The following is a 20,626-nucleotide window of genomic DNA, read 5'->3' on the forward strand; positions in this document are numbered from 1 at the left end:
TGCTCAGTCTGATAATGATAATGACTTGTATGTAGTTTTTCAGTGCTGACAACTTGGTATTCAATAGCCAATGGGTATGCTCTCTCTGAGGAAGACTATGGAAGACGATGCCTCCCACTCTCAGCATTTCTTAGTTGCCAGTTGTTCTCTAATAGGTTGCAACCTCCCGGTCTTTCCACATTTCACTTCATCACATCTGTTGTCTGTGTTCAGCTCATATTTAAGCAGTCAGGAGACTTAATGCACAAAACTTTACTAGGAGACACAGTCTCTCACAGCATAGTTCTGATTCTTTGGCTCTTATGGTCTTTACACCCCATCTTCCTCAATGTCCATGGATGCTTAGGTGAAGGCGTTGTTTGTAGATATAACCATTGAGATTGGGTTTTACAACTACATTTTGATTGGTATGGCTTTCTGCAATGGTTTCTGTCTGTTGCAAAGAGAATTTTCCTGATGAGTGGCTCAGACAACACTTATCTGTGGGTATGAGGACAAATACTTAGAGTATAGTTGGGGCTTATGCTAATTTAGTAAACAGGTGGTCATAGGTTCTCCTCCAAGAGCCACAGTTTCATTAGCACTGGGTAGTTAGCTAATTTTCCAGTACCAGGCAGAGTTTCCCTCTTGTTGAGTAGCTCTTAAGTCTAATTAGAGAGCAGTTGGTTACCACCAAGGTGTGTGTACCACTACTGCACCCTTGGGGCGATTTTGCAGTACTAGGTGCTGTGGTTTATAAGCACCATAGCTGGGTAGGACGCTGGTGGCTTTTCTCCTTTGGAAATGTGAATGGTGTCTTCTGGTCCCATGAAAGCTAGTGCTCAGAGGAGGAGGTATTCAGGTCAGGTCCAGCTCAGGGTCCTCTTGAGTCCTGTGTCTGAAGTGCATGATATCGTCTAGCCGCATATTTTTTGACAAAGATGTTGGAAATGTACATTGGTAAATGACAGATTCTTTAAAACATAATGTTGGTAAAACTGGATAGACTTCTCACTCTGCCAAAAATCTGTTCTCGATAGACAAAAGGCTTTATGACAAGCCTTAAACTTTGAAACTAGCAGAGAAAATACAAAAGAAGCAAAACTTCAAGATATAGGTCTAGTCAGGGACTTTCCAAAACTGATGCCAATAGCACAGGAAGTAATCCCAGGAATTGACAAATGGGATTAAGTGAAATTAAAATGATTTTGTACATCAAAGAAAACAACTGCTGTGGAAAACGGGGTGGGGGGGGTATCTTTGCCTACTACATGTCAGACAGTTGGTTAATGTCCGGAATACAAGAAGAACTGCCTAAATTAAATACTAGAAAAAACTTCCAGTTAATACATAAACTACTGAGCTGGACAGTTTTCAAAAGAAAAGATACAACTGGCTAATAAAGACCTGAAAAAGCGTTCAACATTCCTAGCCATCAGGGCGATGCAGTAAAACTTCTTTGGGATTACACATCACTTTTATCAGAATGGTTGCTATCAGGAAAACCATGGCAGCAAATGCTGGTGGGAAAGGAGAAGTCCATGTATACATACTGTGAAGAAAATCAACTTCTGCAGCCATGAAGGAAATTAATACAGATGTTTCTTAAAACAATGAAAAGTAGCCCTGCATGTGACCTTGCTATACCACTCCTGATTTTATACCTAAAGGGCTAAATCCTGCCACAGAGACATTTCTTTTTAATTTTTAGTTAAAAAATTACATATATGAGTACTATGTTTACGCCATTTCCATCCCTCACGTCCCCCTCCATCCGTTTCCAGTTTTCATAAAACCCATGTCCCACTACTCCCCATTTCAGAGATATTTGTGCATCCATGGTGATTGCTGCAGGAGTCACAATAGCTGAGAAACAGAACTATCCTGCAGTTGTATATGGTTCCTTATGAATGTTCATCAAAAGATAAATGGATAAAGTGTGGAATTTTATGCAAATGTAAAAATGAAATATTTTTAAAATGGATGAAACTAAAAATCCTTATAATAAAAAATATTTCATACTTAAAGGCAAATGTCATATTTTCTGTCATATGGGAAGCCTAGATTTTAGTGTGTGTGCATGTGTGTGTGTTGGGGGAAACCATGAAACTACAAGGAGAGCGTAACAAGGGATGAAGAGGTCTTAAGATCTTAAGTTGTGCAGGTAGGGAAGGTACTGGAGTTCTAGAGTATGTGTCACAGAACAGCAGAGGGAAGCTGGTTAGGGAGTAAGGAAGGTACAAGTAAGAGGGGGACAGGGGACAGAGGCCAGCAGGGAGCGAGACGAATAAGAACAAAATATGCAGATGTCATGTGAAGCTATTTTCTTTGTATACTTGCTTAAATTGAAAAAATAAGGCTCTGGAGGTATTGCTGGGAGGATATTCCAGGTGTTCTAGACTTCTAGGTGGACCCATAGGACTTTGGTAGAGTCAGGGGCTCCTTTCTGTATGATCCCTTCAGTTTTAGTGAGTAAAATCCCAAAGAACCTTATCCCAGGGGAAGAATGGACACAAAGCCATAGCGAAGACACCTTGGTAACCACTGAGGCATTTCTTCGTTTTCTTTCTGGAGAATTAAATTTCCTTCCTACTCCCTGCTTTGCAAGACTCTAAGTCTTCAGCCTCTGCCAACAGAGATTTTATACATTTTTTTAAAAAACCCAGAACCAAGTTGGTAAACCGTTTGTCAGAATGAAATAGAATCACCGTATCACCTTGGGCTCCTCCTGCTGACAGTTTATTAGGCTACCTCCGTTAGGCATTCTAAATGAATCTGAGGTTACTTCTGCCTTACATTCTTCTTATTGACTTGCACCCTTCTCCCACCCCATTAAACTTACCTCACATGGTTCCTCCTCCCTGTACCCGAGTTCCCTTCTGTAAAACTACAAACTGCTTCCTCAAGGCCTAACTGAGACAAGGATCTCCCCAGTGAATCATGTTTCTAGTGTTAAAGACTTTCTGAAACATCGGCCATTCTTCGTAAGCCGAGCCTGTTTCTGGGTGCTCTTATGTGAAAGTTTAAGCAGTGTGGTGTATCCCCCAGAACCCCGGTATGGGGAAAGTGAGAATGGTGGGTTAAAATGATCTGTTTATTTTTTCACTTTGTGATCCAGGTTATTCAATCTCTTGGAGACTTAACGTGCTAATATTCAATAGGGTTTGAGGAAGCATTAGTCCAGTAGCTACTAAGGCAGTTCCCACCGGATAACATAGCACTTCCCATCATACAGAGTATGGGATGGTGTCACACTGGAGTGTGACTCTTCCTTCTCCTGCTGTGATTAAGATAACTACTAATGGAGTTTATGAGTCAAGTAAATATGTAATCAATCTAGAAGTGCTATGGGATACATGGAAGGTGTCACTGTGGAGAACAGGAAAGGATTTACAGCAGGGACAGAGAGGAGAGAAAGTGGAAGCATGGGTAGGTTAGCAGAGCACACAGCTGGGCTTGGGGGCAGGAGGAGCAGATGAGATGGAGTGGGCCCAGTGGAGCTGCTTGCCTTCTGCACCTGAGCCACACTATTTTTGGTAACCTGAAGGTTTAGTTTACCTGTGACTTCCCTCGTGGGGCTCTTGATATTATTGGAAAAGACCCATGTGACTCTGTTTCTGTATTTTTGTCTCTATTTAGTCAAAAGCATTTCAAGCTTTCCAAATCAGCTTAGAAATGAACCAGCGTGGGGGAAGTTTTCGCTTTCATTTCGTCAGAGAAGACTTTGCAGTGGCCCTGGGGATTATTCTGCCCACATTAATGACTGAGGAGAAGTTCACATCCACTTTCTCAGGGTTGTCAAAGGGTTCCCACCAGCCTGAGCTGGGATGAAGCAGTGCAGAGACCCACTGTGCTCCTAGGGAAGAACAGAGTAAGGGGATTCTAACATTCTAGGATGCAGAACTGTGGACACTCTGTGTGCTAGGCCTGGCTTTGCTTCTGCTGAACCCCGTTTTAACCTCTGATTGCACTTGCCTTTCAATGTTTGTTCTAGGGATTCTTGGCCCATAAAGGAATTATCCCATGCTCATGTATGGACAGAACCAAGAAAGCCAGGGAATTACCCAAGTGACTCCCCTGCCCACAAGTAGTGGCAGCCTGGAGGAAGATGCTGCTTCTCCCATTCCTCACAGAGATAATTCAGAAAATTAAGGCAGCTTCTTTGAAGATCTTTCTAGAATCTAGAACGTTGCCCTATTTTTCATACATTAAATTGTATTATTGTTTTACTCAAGAGGTCAACAGAGGACTGACGTTGGAAAAACAGCTAGGTACACAGATACCACGAGAAGACAGGAAGGTATGTGGCAGAGGAAGGTGCAGATCCACGGATAGGACCCTCCTTGTGGCTTTTCTGTGAAAGACAGGCAAGGCAGGAAAAACTGGCTTAGACTGACCTGTCTGGAATGGGTTCTGGGCTATCAGAGATGCTTCCAGTTGTTCAGTATCTGACCTTTGAGTAGGGCTAATTAATAATGATGGTGACTGTATGAGACTAATATAGGAGTTGGTTGGGGAATGTCTGTTCTGGATTTCTTGGCTTTTGTTTGAAAAGTACTCTACAGATAGGAGGGCTCCTCCTTCGGGGTTAGGTAACAACTGAGGCAGTAGACTAAGATAGAGCAATTCAGGGGTATTATTGAGCTGTCTGGAAGAGACATGTCTAATACACGAATATAGGGTAGATGTCAAAATACTCTTTTTAAAAACTATAAAGCAGCCGGAGAGACGGCTCAGGGGGTAGAGCACCCGACCGCTCCACCCGAGGACCTGAGTTCGATTCCCTGCGCAAGTAGTTCTGTTACCGTCTGTCAGCGCCCCCACTCCCCAGCCTGCCTGCAGAACGACCCTTAATCTTCCACCATCCACCGTAGATCTGGGTAGAGTAGTAGGCAAAAAAACAAAACAAAAACAAAACAAAACAACAACAACAAAAACAAAAAACCCAAAAACAAACAAACAAAAAAAACCTTTAAAAACTACAAACCTATTCCACAACGAGGAGAACTTCTGATGCATTTGTCTTTGCTTCATTCTCATTCCATGACTTATTCTCACTACCTTTTGCAGCTTCCTGGAGTCCCTTCTCAATAAACTCCTCCTGCCCACCCTCTTTCTAAAAGTAGCCTGGACCTAAATCACATGATAGAAACAATTCAAGATTTGATTGCTGCCCCAAGGTCCTATTTCTACCCTGGGGCTTCTGTGGTCCTGTGGAAATCTTTCCATAGGCACACATGAGTGACCCCCACAAGGCCTTATTTCTTTGTATGAGGTAGGAGTCTGCCCTGGAGCCCTGCTACATCTGGCCATCCCTGTGTTTCCTGTAATGTACTTGGCCATTGTTAGTCCTCCTGTTGCTGTGTTTTCTGTGATGGGTTTGGCTATCCTTGGTTCTTTTTTTTTTTTACTGTGATCTACTTGGCCATCCCTGATTTTTCTCTGTTATCTGTGAAACATTTTTTTAGTTTTAAAAAATTGAAACTAATTTTTCTCGCATTTCTCACATTTTATTTTTGTGTTTTCTTCCCCCTTTGGAATAGTAGTTCATCATTTACTAATACAATTATCCATCGAACATGTTCTCAGTTTCTACTGAATATGGTCATGTGTTCACACTGAGAGCCACATGCCTCTTCTCTTCTTTTACTATTTTCCCATGTGATTTTCCTTCCAAAATAAAAGCTCTGCCTTCCAACATCCTCATTGTCATTGCTAATTATCTGTAGCTTCCTGTGATGTAATTTAGGATTATTGTCTTATGACTACCACCAAGTCTAGGATTTTTTTTCCCAGCATCTGTGTATGCATGTGTCTATCCTTAGAACTGATCTCTTAGGGCTGGTGGAGTAACTTAGCAGTAGGCTTCTTGCATAGCAAGTACACAGTGTTCTGCCTGCATGTATGCTTGCACACCAGAAGAAGGCACCAGATCTCACACTCATTACAGATGGTGTGAGCTACTATGTGGTTGCTGGGAGCTGAACTCAGGACCTCTGAAAGAACAGCCAGTGCTTTTAACCTCTGAGTCTTCTCTCCAGAATCAAACTATTTTTTTTTGTTTCTTACTGGAAAAATAATAGCATATAAATTTTAATGCACACTGCCCCTCCCACTTAAATATATCTTGAAATTCATTCCTTATCAGCATACAGAGTTAGTTTTTTGGGGATATTGTTCAGTGACATAGATGTCTAGTATATGAATGTACTGCAGGTAATTCAAGTGGCCTGTAGGTGGTATTAGCCTAATTATAGAAGAATTCCTCAAGATAAGGTAGCAAATGTTAGCCATGGATAGCATGGCTCCTTTGAGTTGCTAAAGTCTAATTTTTTAAAGAAACATACAAATGTAAAGTGAGCATGCATCAGTGGGTTTATTTAATTGTTAAAGAAGCCAGGAAAATGTTACAATGATTTGGAAGATGCAAAGCTTCATCTTGATTGCCAATTTGATCCGGTTGATAGATGCAGAGGGCATGAGTGAGGACACGAGGCACACACCGCTGGGTGTGCCTGTGGCGTGTTTCTAGAAACAATTAAATCATAGGGATTTGAGGCAATGGATCTGATAAATAATATGATGACATCATTGAACACATAAAAGAAGGTGGGCCCTTGTTGGAGGAATTAGTCACTAGGGATATGTCCCTGGGGTCTTGCCATGGGCTCTTCCTATATCTCACTTTCTCTTCTTCCTGTCTGGCATAATGTGCGTTCTTTTCCCATGCCTTCTTGCTGTGATGGATGAACCCTACAAAACCATGAGCCCAAATCAATCTCCTCTACCTTAAGTTCTTTATGTCAGACCTCCTGTCATAGTGATGAGGTAAATATCCAGCACAGAGAATAATCCTAAGGCAGACAGATAATTAAGACCACCAGGAAAGCAGAAATGAATTTGCTTAATAGACAGGAAACTGTCAAGACTTGTCAGTATCTGCAAGGAAGTAATTAGTTGCGTTTCATTTGATAAGGTTCTTTTTCTGTAGGCAAAAAATCATGTTGCCCATCTGTTTTCTTTCATTTCAGGGCTATAAAATAGGTTCAAGATAATGAAGGTGTGATAGCTTGGGTTGGGTGATCTACACAGGATACCTACAACACTCTACTCATTTCAAAGACCAATGTTTTTCTTTGAGTGATTGTGGAAGGGATATAAATGAAGACCAGGAGAAATCCAGCTCATTTTTTTCCACGACTGACTGAAGCCTGAACCAGATGTAGCTCCCTTGTGTTTTCTGCATTTTCATGTTCTCTTGAAAGCGAGGGTGAACATGAGGTTTTCTGTGTGTTTTGAAGCATTCAACACAGAGCTCCTTGCGGCAAAGTACTGGGGCACAGGTGAAAATCCTTCTTCCTGGGAGTAGGCACAAATTCCTCTTCTGTTGATACATCCTGAGTCCTTTGGGTGGCAACAAATTCCTAATCTTTCCTATTTTGTGTTGCCTGTTGTTAATGGAAATGGGCCATTATTAATCTTTTGTCTTTTGAAAGAGATAAGAGAGAGATTTAAAACAATCCTATAGTTTCCATATCCCACCAGCTTCCTGGAGGTCCTGGAGTTGGCACTTTAGGTACTTATAGTTAAATATTCAAGGATGGAGCCCAAGTTCTATAACCATGGCTATGTTAATCAGGATAATGGCTAGAATACCTCAGAATGGTCTCTGATGCTCTTTCAAAAAGTTTCTTTCTTATTTTCACTTTTTATTAGTTCAGTAGAAAGGTCCTTCCTTCCTTCCTTCTTTCCTTCCTTCCTTCCTTCCTTCCTTCCTTCCTTCCTTCCTTCCTTCTTTTCTTCTTTCCTGCCTTCCTGCCTCCATTCCTTCCTTTCTTTTTTTCCTACTTCATACTATGAGCGTGTTAATGCCAGCCAACTTGGAAGTGTTTACCTAGATGTTGCTCATGCCCAGCATTGGAACTTCTGTTTTGAAAGACAACTCCTCAGAGTGTGCGTTAGCCATGGGCCCAAAGCTGCTCTGCCCCAGAATTGTCTGATGGCATGCTGCCTACGTGGCTGCCTAGACGGAAACCCCCTTCTCTCTTAACCTTCCTCTCTTCTTTATCATCTGCACCTAATCAGCTACCACTTCCTCTTGCTTCTCCCCTTGCATGATGTAGGCTTTTGTCATAATTCTTAGCACCTCGTGCTCACAAGATGGCTGCTGCAGCTCAAATACTATTTCAGCTATCAGCAGGAAGAAGAAAGGAAAAGAAAAAAGGTGAACTTTGAAGGGATGAGCTCATTCTCTTATTGAGTATTTACAGTTTTTGTTGGGAAAGAGATAACCTCAGGAATTTCCAGTTGTATTTAATTGTGATGGAATTACAATGCAAAACTAGCTATAGCATCAAGGAAACCTGGGGCGTTGCAGATCTTGTTTCCTTCCTTTAAAAGAGGACAGCAGGTGAGCTGGGAGTTGCTAACGAAAACCAAAGGATTCCTGTTTATAGATTTTACTGTATCTGCCTTTAAACTTGTCATTGTGTCTTTATCTGTCGGTGCAGCTTTTGGAGACATCGTTGCATCTCCCCTTGGGACCCATACAGAGGGTGGCTTGCATCTTTTATGATCCTTTTGCTTCATCAAGAAAATGAGAAAAAGCTATTATGAATCTGCTAATGCTTGCAAATTACTTTGCATTTTATTAGTTCGTGTATACTTAAGAATACTCATCTATGTATATAAAGCTTTGCTATTTTGCTTACAAATAGCACTCTTCACTTTGTATGTATTCACAGGGCCCTTCCTTTAGCCCTGCTCTGGAGAGTTCTGTTTCCTCCCTGAAAAACAGATAGGACACACAACCTTATTTAAATAGCCTTTGCTCTTTTTTTTTTTTTTGGCTATTGTCATTTTATTCAAGGAACTTTACAAATGCTCCAGCAAACCTTTGGATTTTCCTGAAGAAAGCACTCCTCTATCTCTGCTCCTGCCTTCCTTGTGCCTTTGAACTGTTGTGTTCTTTCCTATTGGCTGCAATGCTGCTCTCCTTGTTGATCTCCCCAAGTCCTGGAGACTGAATGTGAGCTCCTGTCACACCTTGTTCCCGCCCCCCCCCCCCACAACTACGGTGCATTGCTGTTTATTGTTAGCGGTCAGAGCTGCAAAGATAGATCGGTAAATTTAAAAGAAGACTGGTGGGAGCTATAGATAGGATCCACTGAAGATTCCCAGTGCTTCCTTCCACATCTCTAGCTCCTCATTGATCTCTCTGTGCTAGGATCTGGAATGAGACCTGGCACACTGATGAGATTTAATGCGTGTTTATTGAATGAGAAAATGAAGGAATGGAGAGAAATGCCCAGGAAGCTGATTGTAAGACCTTTATGTAACAGCTGCTGTTCTTGTTCTTTCTCCTGGAACCAGAACTTCATTAACATACAATTAACATAGAACCAGACTTCATTAATAAGACCAGATCATATTAAACTATACGGCTAGGGCTTTGAAACTGTCCTGTATTCAGGGGGCTGTGAGTCTGTTTCCTGTTCCTAATGTGCTCTTGACTGATGTAAAAGCGGTTTGGATGGACATTCTGTGGGGATTATCATGGATGGCGCTGGTCATTAAGAGAGCTGTTTGCTGTCATGGGTGTCCTTCATGAAGGTTCAGGGAGCCTTATGAGGTGCTTTCTCTCAGATGGGTGACATTCTTTTGGCCTTCATGCATGCTTCAGGCATAGCAAGCCAGCATTTCTTCTGTGATGGGCTGCAGTGGCTGGATCTTCAAGAAGTTAAATCTGTCTCTGTTCATACATGCCTATTCTCTGTCTTCTTGTCTCATGCATGGACATAGCTGGTGTTGTCTCAGACTTGTCTCTGCATATTGCTCCTGCTCCATCAAGAGCCTTTGTTGAATTAGCGAGGCATTCCCTCTGCATGGGTGGAGCATTAAAAGCTGAGCCGCCTCAGATAAATGCAGGTCCATGGAAGCAAGGCTGGACTCCCTCAGTCTCTTGGACCAAAAATAAAAATCTTTCTTCTGGGAAGAGCATAACCAGAGTAAGCCAGCAGTCACTGTGTAAATGCCCTGCTCTTAGAAAAAATAAATGAAAAAAATCTAGATTTCCTCAATGAAGTTATTTATTATTTAATTATTTACTTTTAGTTTCATAATAATTTTAATTTTCAAGTAGTTTTAAATTTGCAGAATGAACCCAACCTAGTTTCTTCTGCTATTAGCCTCTTACATTAGTGTGAAATAAATTTCTTATAAATAGAACATCAGTATTGACATGTTATTATTTACAGAAGTCCAAATAATGTTCAGATTATTTTGGCTTTTGCATAGTATTATATTTATTAAGCTCCAAGATCCCATTTGGAGCATGACAGTACATCTTACAGCTTAGTTATGGCTCTTAGGTTTCTTTTGGCAAAGGCAGTTTCTCAGTTTTCTGTGCTATATAACTGATAGTTTTAAAGAGTATTAGGTATTTTGTAAAAGCCTTCTCAACTCAAATGTCTGATGTTTACCCTTTTTTTTCTGTCTGGGGGGCCAGCCTCCAGCAGCACAGGGCTTTGATAGGAATCCTGGAGTTGACCAGGCTAAACTTTTCTATGGGGGGATTAGGAAAAAAGGCACTTGCAAACTCTCTTGATGGTTTCCTTCTTTATATTCTCTCTCTCTCTCTCTCTCTCTCTCTCTCTCTCTCTCTCTCTCTCTCTGTCTGTCTGTCTGTCTCTCTCTCTCATATATTTTCCACAGCTTTTATACCCCAACAGAGTCTTCCAGGCAGTACAAGAGTCAGAACAGTTGCATTCCGTTTCTCAAGTGAGTGATTATAGGGTGAAAACATGTTATCTCCCTCACAGGATTAAACATCTTATGTATTATAGGTGAAAAACAAATTATCCCAGGAACCCACATACATTCATATCCAAGCAGCTTGTTAGAGATCCATGAGGCAAGCAAGGTGTTTTTGTCAGGTCTTTTACTGGCAGGTTGCATTTTTCGGTTATAAAGGAAGAGTCAATTGCTTATTACTTATCTTGAAAGGTAATCTAATAAGGGATCTTAAAGAAATAACAAACCTAGACTTTTACATATGAAAAAGAATCAGTCAGCTCTACTTTAAATCTTTAGGGTACATATCCATTCATTAATATTTTTTTCTTTACATCAAGATACTGAGGACAGAAATGGGTATAAGGAATTAATCATCATCTTTGGTCATCAACCAAACCTAGTAAGGAGAGTACGTCAGGCAATAATAATTGGGCTGCTTTGCTCTTGTTCCCTGACCTTAAAGAGTTCCATATTTAACTATATACCTTTCTATAACTTTAGATTGTCTCCTTTGGTTTTTCACCTCAAAGTTATTTAACAAAAACATCTTAGTCTAAGTTCATTATTTTCAAAGCCTTGTTTCAGCTGTGACGCACTATGGCACCTGTGAACACATCTCCCGACATGAAGGTTAAAAGAATTTAAACTAGCTGGGCTGTTGGGATGCAACTGTCAGTCATTAGCTTGAGCTGCAATCCATGCAGCTCCTTAGGTGAGGCTCACAGACTCTGGCTGTGAAACATATCCTTGTATTTATTTTATTCAACAAAACTCTGTATAAGCCATCATTATTATTATCATCAAATTATACAGTGCAGCTTAGGGAAGGGTCATCTTCCTGACATCCATGGGTAAAAATGCCCAGTAGAGTGGGATGTTTCCAAGAGATAAGCACACTAAATTACAGGTAGTGGAGATCTCCCCACGTCCACTCATACCACAGTAGATATCAAAGAAAGAGAGCTGCAGCAAACACTTAAAGGCACAGCAGAAGCAAAGACATTCTGGGGGTCTGCAGTCCCGTGGCCTTGCCTAAACAAGACTGGCCTATCAGGGGTTCCCTTCTGCTGGGCTGACACCTGGAGCTTCAAGTGTAACTCGCTGCTCCTCCAGCATGGCCCACAGCACCCTATGACTAGACTATGTGTTTCCACAGTTTTTATTTATTGTTTCAGAATGATGCAGTCAACAGACTAGGAGAGAGCTGCCATTGTAAAGACAATTATTATTATACTCATAAATCCTACTGTGGCCAGCCGTATGGGGAAGCAATGGGTAGTGGGGCAGAGGGAAGAAGTACTGAGCAGGAGCCATGACTTGACTTTTTGTGGGAGGAACAAGGGAGATCAGGGAAGCATGCACAGGGTTGGCCAGACCGGATGATTTCTATGGTCTTTGGAACAGAAGGTTGCTTAGCTATAATTCCGCATGTCCTGTCCCTGGGTGATTAGGAAGTTATGGTTATTAGGACAGTGAATAGAGTTCAGGAATGTGAAAGCCCAATAAAGAGGGAGTTAAGTGATCCTTGTAGCTTGGGGGTGATAAAGCGGCAGGAGGCCAAAGAAAAGTGATGAAGGTGGCTGGGCTGCGCATGAGTTGAGCGGATGTGAAAGCACAGAGAGATTCCAGAAGCTACATGCATGCTTACCAGGCTTGGATTCCATGTTGCTATGGAAAAGCTAGAAGACATAGAGGAACCTTTTGTCACATCCTACCAGGACTGTGTTCTGTTAGTGCGCTGCTTTGAATGTATTAATAACACACTCAATAAACCAGTAATGTGTTGGTGCTGCATTATTGAAAAGAATTATTAAGCCCTTTCTTTTGGTATAATTTAACCAAGAGTGAACCCAGATTTGACTTTCTCTCTTTCTGTCTCTCTGTCTCTCCCTGTCTCTGTCTCTCTCTCTGTCTCTGTCTCTCTCTCTGTCTCTGTCTCTGTCTCTCTCTGTCTCTGTCTCTCTTTCTCTCTGTCCCTCTCTGTCTCTGTCTCTCTCTTTCTCTCTCTGTTCTCTTGTTCCCTGTCCATTGTTTAAGTCTGAATCTATGCATCTATGCCTGCCTGAATGCTGTCTTGTGAATCTATCTGCTCTTGGCTTTGAGTCTGTGTGTGCCTGAGTATGCCCAAGTGTGGGTCTCTAGCAAAGGGCTTTGCTTTCTCTTGAACAGCACAAAAAGTATCACACTGGGGAAGGAATAGTTTACAGAATCTTTAATAGAGTTTTATGAGAGATCCAGCCACTGACTCTAACTGATCCCAAACAATCCAGTTAAAGAACAGTATTATGAACATCATTATTTACCAAGCAATATCCATATGTTGCATCTAGCATTTATGTTGGATAATTTTATAAGGTTGTTTTAAATTAGTTTCTGTTTTCATTGAATGAACGATTATCATTACCTACATACACATTTGCGTCATTCTGAGATGGGGGTGTGAAAGAGCACCTAACTTAAGACCACACCCATGCTTTAGGTTGGAAAAGTTGGTTACATGGAGAATCCAATGTTGTCCTCTTTTTGAATTGTCTGCCTTTTAAACTATGACTATCCTAGTCAGCAACTGCAACTCTTCCTCTACCAGCAGTGGCTAGACTGCAAAAGCTGCAGCCTGAAGAAATTCTGTTCCCTCAGGCACTGACGCTTTTAAAACTACTAAGAAAATTTATCTAAATCTCTGTCCTGCTAAAGAATTCAAGGTTTAAAAGTTGAGGTAGACTCCTGCTTCCCAGAGAGGCTCAATAGCAAGCAGTTCACCTAGCTCGCCTCCTCCCAAGAAGTTCTCATAGTTTCTCTTGCCTCTCTTTATAAACCCTTCTCCACCTGGCTCCTCCCTACTACTTCCTGTCAGCTAGTAGCCTCTGAACCGCAGATGAATTTTATTTATTCAAACACATTTTTGCATCATTAAACCAATGCTCTAGTGCATAAACAAAAGTAACACACCTTAAAATAATATTCTACAACAATCCAAGGCAAGAAAGGTTGGTCGTTATATTTTTCTCTCAAAGGCAGGTTAAACAACAGTCGGAGTACACAGTAAATCAGTGTTAAGTGGCCTCAAGGTGTATTATTAATTATGACTATGAGATACAACAAAATGTTCTCTTTAATGTAAAGAGCTATTTTTATCATAATGTATTGTCACATATTGCCATGTTGATGCTGATCTTAATCCCTTGGCTAATCCAGTTCTACATTTTTAACATCACATCTATCTGATGCTCGCTTTTCACACTTAGCTCACATGTCTGACATGTTTGCAGACTAAACTGTCAATCAATAAATACTCAAAATAGTCTTCCTCAAACTTTGACATTGTGGAAGCATCGAACACCTTGATGGTGAGTTGTAGTCCCTAGAGGTGGCTGCTTTTGGGATGGGTATTTCCTTAGACCTGTGTATCAAAACTTGGTCTCAGGCAAGTTGAGTTCATAGAGGAGACTCGTGTCTGGATGTCCTTGTGTTCTCTAATACTTTAGTACTATCATTGAATAGACATCTTCGTGGATACACTTGGTACTACCCAACATGTGGAGTTGTTCCCTCTGCACCGAGATAGAATATTCATGATGCTCAGCTAAAATTCTCTAGCTTGTCTTCTGTAAAAGAAGACAAGAAAAAGATTCCTGATATATCTACAGATTGCCTGCCAGGTATCTTATGGAGCCCTCTGATGTAGGTAGGGATGAAAAATGTCTAAATCCTGTGCTCTGCCTTCGCATATACTGAGTGGGGATGAAGGAGACACTGTTATCGCTGATTCACTTGTACATTTCTCTTTCATTCTTAGGGTCTAAGTCACAGAACTGTCTGTGGAACTCCCTCATTGATGGGCTCACTGGGAATGTCAAGGAGAAGCCACGGCCAACAATTGTTCAGGACACCCGACCCCCGGAGGAAATTCTGGCAGATGAATTGCCACAACTGGATAGCCCAGAAGCTTTGGTGAAGACGTCCTTCAGGTTTGGTGGATGAGAATCCAGTTTGTTCCTTCTTAATGGTTTTGAAAGCTGTCTCAGTCCATTTGGATGCCCACTCCGGGGGCAGCAAAGGATTGTTTCTCTGTGTTGTATAAATTAGCATCGATGAAGGATTGTTGGAATGCCAGTTGGTCTTTCAGGTAGATTTCCCAAATGTTGTGGCTCATTTCTGTTGGTAGTTAATGGGTATTGGCGTTTCAGTGCTGAGACTCAGGACTCTGGTGTCGGTAGCTTGAGTTGAGTTAATGACGCTTTTGCCTCAAGAGACAATGATGCATCCAGATAGATGCCCAGGGATACAGTGTGTGGTGGGAGTTGTTCAGCCCCACGTCTTTGCCGTTTCTTGCTTGGGGGAGATTTCTACCTGTGAGAGACATAAGTGCTATCACTGAGAAGATGAAATGCAAGCTTGTGTTGTTCCCCAGATGGCTGGCTGCTCTGCTCCTGTTCCCTTAGCCTGGTGTCTCCCCGAAAAGGTCTCTTTCATTTTCTTTTAACTGCAAGCTCCATTTCCATTACAACTCTATCTCTTATCTCTTCATCCATTTTAATGAAAGTTCATCTGGGTATGAATGTGTTATGAAAGAAGGATTTATTTTTTATGAATGGGACTTGAAATATCCAGTGTTACTGGTGTCAGAAATTGAGATTTCATAATTCTTCCAGCTTCCTTCCCCACTCCTTTCTTCCTGTTAGAGTAACTTTTCTGGTCCCTCTATTCTTGTCACTGTATACTATCCTACTCTCCAAATAGCTAGTGGAACATATAAACTTCACTTCAGGTAACTCTTAAACTCCATGAAATATTTTTAAAAGGTTCTGTCTTTTGCGTAGAGGTGGTGTGTGTAACAACTTAGTTAACGCCGTTTCATTGTGTGCAGGTTCTCGTGTGGACTGAATTATAGATGAATCTGAACACAAGTGTGAATAGAGGTTTTGTTTGGGTTTCTTGATGCAGCATGATGGTTACACCGGGGAGACAAGGACCGCAGGCAAACGATTTTTCTCATTCCCATCAAGGGTTTGGTTATTGCATCCCGAGGTTTTGACTGAAATAGAAGCTCTCCCTGTGAACCTACGTCTCTCTGCAAATGACAGCAGTAAAGAACAGAGCGTTGATTAGCTCTCTTTGTTCATGTGGCCTTGCCTTGGGGTCTGTCTGCTCATATACAATATATCCATAACCACTTACTCCATCTCAAACCAGGCCCGTTGCCTTCTCTCATTACCAGCTGAAGGGCTTCTCTCACAGAAGGACTGCTTGATCTGTTGTGTCTGTCCTCGGCACCCATTCTTCTTATAGTTGCCTTGAGCTTTTAAGTAGAAAGTGTATGTTGGTTGATGGTTCTTGTAATTGCTAGTTGTAGTCTATGCCAATGTCTTCATTCCTGAAAGAGATTAATGATAAATTATTAAGGTTGTAACTTCTTTCTAGTACTTTGTGAAACTTGGCACAGTACGGAGGGGGACTAGAGGACATAATATTCCACCTTTGCATCAGTGGAGGCTAGAAACCCACTGGCATTAGCCAGTCATTCATTGGTGCCCTGTGTGCTATTCTGCAACAGTTCTTCAAAAGATGCTGGACTGCCATGACAGTGTTAAATGGAATACACTCCCTTGTGCAATTTTTACCCCTGAGTATCGGGATAAGTTTGAGATTCTTTTTGCACATAACTTTTCAAGCATCCTCAAAATACTCAGTTTATGTATCAATTAGTAATTAAGCAGTATCAGGTTATCCTATTGATAATGACACTTTCTTAAAAACGCCTTTTGAATTTCAAGGAAAGGAAGGAACTCTAGATGAACATTAAAGAATGCTTGTAGGAGCATTCAGCCCCTGGAAACCTGAGTCTCGTTGATTCATAATGTCTGCGATCTAGGTGAAAATGTGGCTTATATTCACATAGTTATTTGGTTTTACATCTCACCCAAAGTGTCCCCTCCCTTTTCCCCTCCTATTCTCTCTTCACCTCCCATCATCCACCCCTTCCATTCCTCCTTCTGTTTCTCTTCAGAAAAGAATGGGCCGCCTATGGTTATCAGTCAGCCGTGGTATATCAAATTGCAGTGAGACTAGGCACCTCTTCTTTTATTAAGGCTGAGTGAGGTGATCAGGTAGGAGGAATGGGTCCCAAAAGCAGGCAACAAAGTCAGAGACATTCCCTGCTCTTAAGACTTTCACAAGAAGACCAAGCTACACAACTGTAACATATATACAGAGGGCCTAGGTCAGTACCCTGCAATCTCCCTGGTTGTCCATTTCGTCTCTGTGGGCCCCTATATCCCCATAGTTTTAAACCTCATGGAAATGCACACAGTTGGGAGTTCTCACCTGAGGCTCTTGTTTGCTGAAAAGGGGCACAGATGCCCAGGAACTGTCAACACCTGTCCTCCCAAGAACTCTAGTGTCATTACTGTTGAGTGCTTCAGGACGAGTGACAGCTTTGATTGCTCCTTTTTCTCTTTTTGGAATCCAGAACCATTAACTATGGTTACCAGCCCTTATCATCAAACAAGATCCTGTCTGTAATGGCAAAAGGCCTAATGATCCAGTCCTCAGGAAGTTCTTGGGACTCTTTAACTTCTCACAGGTGCCCCTTGCTTGCTGACAGTAGTTTGAGTGTCAACTCTAATCCGGCTCTGGTTTCTGTCTCCTGCCAGAAAAGAGCATTATGTTAGGTATGACACCCATGAAGTTATTAGCTGACATCACCAAAACCAATTATCCTCTTCGCAGTGCTTTTATTGTCCCTTGCTGTCTGTCACCCAGCCACATTTGGCAACATGCACATTTTCTCAGGCATGTTCAAATAAAGTGGATACTTAAAAAGAAGGGGCCAGTGACTTACATCCGCCTTCCTCCAAGCTTTTCTAGCTCTTTCCAGGCAGGTGGAGACAAATACACACAAGCTACCCCCAAGACAGAGAGTGAGCACTGGCTTAATATTTGCATAATATGTTCATTCAAATACTTCTTTCTAGACCAAAATGTTGGCATAGTGTAAAGTCAAATTCTATATGCCATTTCCAGAGATAGGATGAGTTTATACATTTATGAACAGTAGGATTTTTTTTCAGAAAAATTTTGAAAGTCCATATGTTTTGGTCTCTCCCAGACTTGCTGTTATAATAACAAATATCCTCATATTGTCAGGCATGACCTTGGTGTAGAGGAAACAAAATACAGAATTGATGTTACAAAGGATTTCCTAGTAGAGTTGCTTAGGAGACATTAAGCCACACCAAGTAGAATTTTACTAAGGAAGCTCTGTCTCCCAAAATACCCCAAAGATAATTAGTTTGTGAACCAGGCCTGTTAGAGATGAGCAATATTTAGGCTGCTAGGATGTAAATATTCCAGCTGGATTGACTAGCTATGAGGCTCCATCATAACAAAAGGAGACACCCCTGACTTACAACCAGCCATTAGACCCACTTCTCTGTCAGAGAACAGACCTGTAAAGGGCAACTCAGGGGGGCAGTGCAGGGCGACACACATACTAAGCCCTGGTCTACCGTAAAGCCCTGGTGCTCTTCTTCTTAAACATAATGCTGCCAGGTGGACAAGATGATCCTGGGTAACAACTATGTGAAAAAGAACAAGACTGGCATATTTAAAATCAATTCTGGCAGCACCTTTTCTGTGTAAGTTTCCTATCTGCCTAAGTGGCCAGAGTTGCATGTGTACAATCATAAGCCTAATGTGTGTGTAAGTTAGTGAGCTCTTTGAAATCTTCCCCTTGGCACTCGCTCCCCTTTGAGCATCAGCAAGAGCCAGATGGGTCCATTACCGAATAGTTTTTTCCTTATTTTTTTCTGATTGTGCAGAGTGAATATTTCTGCTTTAAGTCTGCAATCCAAAAGATGCTGCCTGCTTGTGGTGTTTTGAATGAGATTAGACCCAATGGGCTCACTTATTTGAATACTTGGTCCCCAGTGGGTAGAACTATTTGGGAAAGTTTATGAGGTGTGCCCTTGTTGGAGGAGGTGTGGCCTTGTTGGAGGAGGTGTGTCATTGGGGGTGGATTTTGAGGTTTAAAAAGACTTGCCATTCCTGGGGTCTCTCTATCTAAAGGTCGTGGATCAATTTGTGAGCTCTCAGCTTTCTCTTCATTCGACCAACATGGACTCTCACCCTTGAATCCATAAGTCAAATTAAATGCTCTCTTTTGTAAGTTGCCTTGGTTATGGTTTTTAGCACAGTAGTAGAAAAATGACTGTTGAAGAGGAGAAACTGTACCAGAGAAGTGGGGCCTATGATTTCCACTTGAATTCAAATATAGACTAGTAGGAATGCGTGCTTGGGAGATGGCTATTACTAATGGCAGTAGCCAGGAAGAAGATCCTACTTCGCGTCCTATTGATTATAAATCCTTGGAATCTCATCTTGAAAAACTAGATCATTGAAAGTGTGCCCATAAATGCTATCCAGTTTCAAGACAAATTCCTAGATCTACCACTTCAAGTCTGTCCTGCAAACAGTCTGGGACTGCCTCTGAAGGCCAACGTGATCAGTTAGCAGTAATGAAAATATGTGTCACTAAAAGTGGGACTTTGACATTCAGACTTAGAAGGTAAGATTCTGGAAAATGAATGGACCCCCCTTCTTCTCTCTAGGCTATCAATGACTAACTGAGATGTGAAAATGCCACCTCAGGTCTAAATCTATCTCCTGGCCACCCTTCTCTTGTTCTTCCCTGCTGGATGCTGAAAGACAGGGGCTCAGTGTCTTGGAGCAGACAGTTCAGCATAGTCTTGTGAAGGAAGTGCCAGAGATTGAAGAGAAGCAGTTTTCTGCCTTGTTCAAATCCATGTCTTAGGTCTCTGGTAAATACCACGGTTTAGTTCTTCCTTGTGCTATAGTCTTCGTCATCCCCAAACAGAAACTGCCAGGTACCTAGTTAGACAGGTTCAGTGCTGAGCGTGTCTAATTCTCTTACTAGTGGCAGATTTCATCTCTTCCAACCTCTGTTTCCTGTCCTTTGGATTTTTTCTTTCCCTTCAGGTAGTATATTTGCAAAATAAAAATAGAATAGATTTTGATATATAACCTTAAAAATGATTAAATCAAGTCACTTAACACACCAAATTCATATGTATTTTTTGGTATGGTGAACCTCATTGTCTTAACCATAACAATTAAAGTTGGACTACAGTAGCTGCCTTGACAGCTTAAGATGCTTTGGCTGGGCATTGAACATACATGTAGGGCTTGTTAAACTGGGTTTTGGGATTATCCCACAGGGCGGAGTGAACTGGAGCCCAACTTGTACTTCAGGATGTTGATGCCGGTAGCTGGGGACACCTTCTTCAGAACTCTGGGGCAAGATGGGAATTCATTGTCTTTTGAGTTTGGAAATAGCTCACTTTCCTAATGTGGCCTTAGTTTTTGACTTCTGCTCTGGGAATAGAGAGACTCACTTTCCAGGGTTGTTGTGGGGACTTCAGTAAGCACACAAGGGAGACGAGCTGTGTGCAGTATCTAACGTGTACTCAGGAAGCCCGATTCCTGCTTCTTCTCAGTATTTCCTGGACCCCTTGCATGCCCTTGCATGTGCAGCATATGTGGTAATGGATCAAAGGCGAGACTGTGGCTTTAGCTTTGGATTACTGTGGGTCATGAAAGTCTAGTGAGCATTCAACAGGAGACTTCTACCTTCAAAACCCAAGACTCTTAAAAGGAAGAAAGGACTAAGAAACACAATACTGCCCTGGGAGCTGCCTGAGATGCTGTCTTCCTGGTTCCTCATGTCCTCTCCTGTGAGTCTGATGCTCTGCCCAAGCTGTTTGTCAAGGAGAATGGAGAACAGATACGCCCTGGGGCTAGTAAGCTAAGTCTAGAGAGTCTGGATATGAATAGA

At 41.8% G+C, this 20,626-nt stretch overlaps 1 protein-coding gene across 7 annotated transcripts in view; it reads left to right on the forward strand.

Annotated features, from left to right (window-relative positions):
* The window catches only part of Pde1c (phosphodiesterase 1C), a 445,757-nt gene that overhangs the window by 101,287 nt on the left and 323,844 nt on the right, over positions 1–20,626 (forward strand). For all 7 annotated transcript variants that reach the window (XR_007233288.3, XR_007233289.3, XM_048440405.3 and 4 more), the window contains exon 3: positions 14,570–14,741. Coding sequence is in view for 5 of the 7 variants with exons in the window: in XM_048440405.3 (XP_048296362.3) it covers positions 14,570–14,741 (172 nt within the window). In the remaining 2 variants the exon portion in view is untranslated. The remainder of the gene's footprint in view (positions 1–14,569; positions 14,742–20,626) is intronic.

The sequence above is a fragment of the Myodes glareolus genome, chromosome 6 (genome assembly GCF_982192425.1).
Source record: "Myodes glareolus chromosome 6, mMyoGla1.1, whole genome shotgun sequence".
NCBI classification, from domain to species: Eukaryota; Metazoa; Chordata; class Mammalia; order Rodentia; family Cricetidae; genus Myodes; species Myodes glareolus.